Source organism: Peromyscus eremicus, chromosome 9 (assembly GCF_949786415.1).
Source record: "Peromyscus eremicus chromosome 9, PerEre_H2_v1, whole genome shotgun sequence".
In the NCBI taxonomy this organism is placed as follows: Eukaryota; Metazoa; Chordata; class Mammalia; order Rodentia; family Cricetidae; genus Peromyscus; species Peromyscus eremicus.
The window spans coordinates 93,200,379-93,206,378 of NC_081425.1; the positions used below are offsets into that span (position 1 = coordinate 93,200,379).

At 37.6% G+C, this 6,000-nt stretch overlaps 1 protein-coding gene across 1 annotated transcript in view; it reads left to right on the forward strand.

Moving 5' to 3' along the window:
* The window catches only part of Wapl (WAPL cohesin release factor), a 66,287-nt gene extending 60,668 nt beyond the window's left edge, over window positions 1-5,619 (forward strand). Inside the window, exons 17-19 of the mRNA XM_059274149.1 lie at window positions 1,196-1,284; window positions 4,531-4,626; window positions 5,030-5,619. Of these exons, the coding sequence (XP_059130132.1) occupies window positions 1,196-1,284; window positions 4,531-4,626; window positions 5,030-5,095 (251 nt within the window). The 3' untranslated portion in view covers window positions 5,096-5,619. The remainder of the gene's footprint in view (window positions 1-1,195; window positions 1,285-4,530; window positions 4,627-5,029) is intronic.
* Window positions 5,620-6,000: the final 381 nt, after the last annotated feature.

Consider the following 6,000-nt stretch of genomic DNA (forward strand, 5'->3'; position numbering starts at 1 on the left):
CTGGGAATTGAACTCAGGACCTCTGGAAGAACAGCCAGTGTTCTTAACCTCTGAGCCATCTCTCCAGCCCCCTCTTTTCTTTCTGTTAGGCTACTCCTCCCCTAAGTTCTGATACTCTACGAAAATTTTGCTTCTAAGAAACTTAGCTACTAAGGTTTGTCATAGTCTCTTACTCAGAGGCCTATGGTTCACACCAGATACGCTTTGATAGTTTAGTACATATTATAATCATAGTTTTGTTTTCGCAGTCTTATTAAAAAATGATTACTTACTGAGATATAATTCATATACTATAAAATTACCCTTTTAAAGTGAGTAATGCAATAGCTTAGTATATTCACAGAATTGTGTATTCATTCCTATTGTCTAATGTTGAACTTGTTTTCTTTAGCCCTAAAAAACTATATATCAGTTGGCAGTCAGCTTCTCTATTTCCTCCTCCCCCACTACTGCCAATAGTCATCTACTTACTCTCTCCAATGATTTACCTGTTTAGGGAATTTCATATAAAAAGAAACATACAATTTTTTTTTCTTTAAGGAACTTATTTCAATTAGATGCAGTTTTTTGGCATTTTGTAGAACTGTATTCCTTATTTATATAGTCAGACAATATTTCATTGCATGGTCTTAACCAGGTTTTGTTTATCTGTTTGTCCATTGCTGAGCATTTGAGCTGTTTCTACTTTCTAGCTAGTACAGTGATATTGTTTTCCAGTGTGGTAGCATCAGCCCATCAGCAATGTGTGAGGGTTCCAGCTTATTCACACCTTCAAGATTACCTTGAAGGTGTTTTTTCATGGACATTTTGGTTGATGGAAAAGTTTTTGTTTCCTTTGCAGCTCTTTTTGTATCTTTGAAGAAATGATGTATTCAGATCTCTTGCCTACTTTTTAATCTGGTTATTTATCTTGTCTTTAAATTGAAAGCCTTCTTTATGTATTCTGAACATCTTATCAGATAAATGATTGTGTACTTCCACTTTGTTAGTGGTGTCTTTTTAAAAACCAATCTTTAAGTGTATTACAGTTTAGTTCTTAATTTAGGTCCCTATTGAGTTAGTTTTTATTAATTTGGGATACTGGGTTATCCGTGCATTACATTTAGTGGCTTTTAAGGTAATAACAGAATAATTGAAGGTGCAGAGTTTGTATCAGTTGATACACTATTAAAACTCTTTATTTAACTGTTCTCAGCCCTTCAACATGCTGGCAAACACATGGAGGATTGTATCGTGGCCTCCTACACAGCCTTGCTTCTTGGGTGTCTCTGCCAGGAAAGTCCGGTAAGTAAATAGTTCAGAAATGTTTTATGTATCTTTAAGAGATTGTTGTGCAACAGCTTCATGCCATTACCTGATTATTTATTTACTTTTAAAATTTTCCTCATTCATAATACTTTTTATTTCAGAAGAGCTTTTGACTAATCATGAGGTTATTTAAACAATTTTATTTAATTTCCTGTGGGAAAAAAGTGTCAAGACTATGTCTAACTTTCTAGTGGTTTCCTTTAAAACTTTTTTTTAATACATTGAATATCTTTATTTCCTTTCCAATACAGGCTTTCATAGTAAGATTTGAGTTGGAGTGAATTGTTAGTCTTCATTGCTTCTTTTTAAAACTGATATACCTATGAGAGTCAAACTGTTAAAAATATTAAAAAGCGAGCTAGTGGATTCAGGGTGTAGCTCCATTACTCAAGTGCTCACTCGCTTAGTATACATGAAGCCCTGGTGTAGTCCCTAGTGCTTCCTGAACTGGTCATGGCGGTGTATGCCTGGAATCCCAGGACTTGGAGATAAAGGCAGGAGCTTAGAGCCTCAGAACAAACAAAACCTAACAGGAATGCTTTTAATGTCATAAAAACAAAACAAAACAAAACAAAAGGTTTGTGGGAAGTTAAAGACTTTAAAATAGTTGTTGAACTTTTCAAGATACATTCTAAACTAAGAATGCTTTAGGTATAACAGGAAAGTTCTTGGTATGGATGAATGAGCTGCTGCTGTTACCTGTAGTAGGAGTAAAAGAAGGGCTAGTGTGAAACCTGTGCTCAGTTGGCCGAGTCCCTCTGAAAATGGGATTGCCATTAGTAGATTAAGTTCATCAGGAATTACTTTTGAGAAATACAGGTGTCTATATAATTAAACTATTGCACAAAAGTGGAGGTTATAGCTATTGGACAGTCTGTTGCCATTGGAAAAACAAATATGATCTTAAGTCACCGTGAGTGCTCCCTTTGAAATACGTGGTGGCACAGGTGGATAAAGTGAAAGCTCAGTAGTTACCGTAATTTCTTATACAGTTATACAGTATTGTATAACTGTACTGAAATATAGATCTTGAAGTTCTGTTAGTCTGATAGGTGGCCTTCCTTATGGGTGTCTGTAGTTTTCTTGTTCCTAAAAAAGAAGGTTCTGAATTTGTGGACAACATTGTGGATTCTTAGAACCACAGGGTGATGTATATGTTGCTTTGGTGATCCTTATAATTAGGAAACTAGATGCTACCACTAATAGGAAATAAATGGTCTTTTCCCATTGTGGAAGTAGAAGCGCTATGCAGTCAGAATTGCGTGTGTTCTGTGGCCCCGTGCTTAGGAAGCCCAGTAAAGTCTGGTCTCATTTTCTGTTGCCTACTCTACCAGTTTGCACCTGGCAATTTGCAGTGGTCAGTCTCCCCACTGCCCTTGCAGGCTCTTGGCCTCTGTGTTCTTTGACTCTTGCACAGTGCCGCAAGGTCTAGCTTTTTCAGAGCTCTTGCTGATTACCTAACTTCTCTGTCTCTGGCTTGTCAGCAGCAATGGAATGAATGATGGGTTTACTTACTTGTTTAAAAGCCCACAGTTAAGCCTGCTTCTTTAGTTCCCAAACCCGGCATCCCTCTTGTATAGGTATTCAGTTTCTCAAACAGTCCATGCTCTATTTTTCCTTTGTACTTCCTGTGCTATAAATGTTGTAACTGTCCTTCCTACAGCCACTATAAATGTTTAGTTCTTTAGTGTGTTGATAAAGGATTTGAACTAATGAAGGCCTTTTATCCACATCGTAGGAGCTATTTATTCATTATTAGAAGTATACTTTTTTATTGAGCAGTCCTTCAGAGTTACCACAGCCATTATCCTGTCCACTGTTATGGAGGCTGTTTAAATGTAATGATTGATACTACTTTTGTAGCACGTGATTATTTTAGCAGCTTTTTTGTTTTGTTTTGTTTTGTTTTGTTTTGTTTCTTTTTCGAGACGGGGTTTCTCTGTGTAGCTTTGCGCCTTTCCTGGAACTCGCTTTGGAGACCAGGCTGGCCTCGAACTTAGAGATCCTCCTGCCTCTGCCTCCCAAGTGCTGGGATTACAGGTATGTGCCACCACCGCCCAGCTGTTTTTTTTTTTTTGTTGTTGTTTTTTTTTTAAATTAAAAAAAAATGTATGTGGATGGACGTTTTACCTGTGTTGTAGTTTTCTATTATTATAAAACACCATTACAGCTTGCAGTTCTCCATGAAGGGAAGTCAGCAGAAGCCATAAAGGAATGCTGCTTACTGGCTTGTTCAATTTTCTTTCTTACATGACTCAAGGCCTAGGGGTAGTGCTGCCCATGCTGGGTTGGGCCCTACCCCATCAGTCATCAATCAAGAAAATACCCCATAGACTTGTCTACGGGTCAGTCTGATGGAAACAATTGTCAATTGCTGTTCTCTTCCAAGATGACTCTAGTTTGTGGAAAGATGACAGAAAACTAACCAGCACAATATACATGTATGTCACGCATCATGTATGTGCCTGGTGCTTGGAGGCCAGACAGTTACAGACAGTTAGGAGTCACTATGGTGGGTGCCGGGAATCAAGCCCAGGTTCTCTGGAAAAAGCAGTCAGTTTCTTCACTGCTGAGCCTTCTCTGTAGTCTCTATTTGGGAGTTTAAACTCAGGGGTGTGCCTGCCTCTGCCTCCTGAGTGCTGGGATTAAAGGCCTGCGCCACCATTGCCTAATTAAATTAAGCGTTTTTAAAATCAGGTCATGTAATAGTTTCCTCTTACCAGGTTGTTTTTATATATATGCATGCTGCTCTTTGCTAATAGTCAAGGGAAACTTCACCTCTTCTGGGATTGGCCCATAATTTATCACAAATGATATATTTAAAGATTTAGTTAATTCTTCTAATTTACCTCTATAGCATGGAGAATTTTCTTTGATCTGTCTTATAAACAGCTCTGTGAGTGTTCTGTCTACACATTCAACAGTGCAGTTTATTTCAGCCTTTTCTCTTTACAGTTCCAAAAATAAATATTCACAGATAGTCCTTTGTAGCTTTTGCTAGCTTTACTTTACCCTTTTCTTTCTGTGGGTAGGGTGGTGTAGAGTGGGGAGTGGACCCAAATGTGCCTGCACATAATTAAGTGAATGTGGAATGGATGTAACTCAGGAGTTCTGGGGTTCTTGTAGATGTTTACCGTAAGATACATAGCAGGCCAACAACATTGGGTGGGTTATAGTATCTTTTTCTGCCAGATGACTGACGTTTTTAATCTGTTTTCTCAGATCAATGTAACTACAGTGAGGGAATACCTTCCAGAAGGAGATTTCTCTATAATGACAGAGATGCTTAAAAAATTCTTAAGTTTCATGAATCTTACTGTAAGTAACTTTTATTGCATATTGCAGTTTATATGAGTTTTTTATTATCCAGACAAAATCTTATATTGGAGCCCAGGCTGGCAATCTTCCTGTTTCAGCCTTTCAAGCGCTGAAATTAATAGGTGTGGATGGTGGGACCTGGCTAATGTATGTTTTTTTTAAATTGAAATGTAATACACTGAAACTAAAAATGGCCATAGACAATGCCTGTGTATCTGCTTTCTACTTTTATTCCAACTGAGCTTCTAGCCTGTGAGGTGGTATTACCCACAAACAAAAATTATTGTGACAAAATGCTAGATTGTATCAGTGATACAATTTCAGTGTACTCTGATTTATAGTCTTAGAAGGTAGACGTTGATTTTAGTATCTAACCATCATTTCCTTCCTTCTTCCCTTTCAGTGTGCTGTTGGAACAACAGGCCAGAAGTCTATTTCTAGAGTGATTGAATATTTGGAACATTGCTAGCTGCTTTACCTTTGCTTCAGGTGCTTGGTAATGCTGGAGCTATCCTTAGACAAAGAAAAGTCATGAAAGAAGTCCTTGAAGATATACCAAGAACATTCATCAGTATCATTCGTGTTTGGATTTTTATGACCACCCGATTTCTTCATCATCATGCATTCTGCATTTGCTAAATGACAGTTACTACATCAATCTGCAGCTATCAAAAATGAGGGAACGGTTCAGGCTGTTAACAATCCCATGCAGTATTTCAGTACACTTACTTGGCAGAGTCTATACCCTCCCCTGGGTTCCTTGCTTTCTTCTCAGCAAGGTTGAAAGGGGGAACTTGCTGCTGTTAGTGCAACTGCTGTGTATGTGGAGCCACTGTTGTCATGGCAGTCAGGTGCAAAGGCAGCTTAGCTACTGAGGTAGTGAATGTTCGAGGACATTCGAGACAACAGCTTAGTTCCTTTTTCAGGCTCATTTGCTTTTGCTTTTTGTTGAATGATTCCAATCGTAAATAAAGCTTTTAATAATTTTGTGAATTTTTTTTTGTTGTTGTTCCCTGAACTACTGTCTATATTTAAAATTAGATGGAATCCAAAGACACAAGGGATTAATAGTATATTTTTTTATTCTTGATTAGGTTTGGGTGTTGAACTATTTTTCACTTCTGAGACCATGACCATATTCAATATCATACCATAACGTGTCATAGCTATAGGCACAAGAAAACAAGTAGCAGTTTGAGGGAATATTATATTATATAAGATAATGTGCCCTGTTAAAGGATTAAGCAAAAATAGACAAACCCAGGGTAGTTTACACTTAATGCTAGAGAGGCTCTTGAAACGTTGTTAAGTTTTGAGAGAACTTCTCTAGATATATTTTCTAATGTTCAGTACAGTAAATATAAGGAAGCTAAA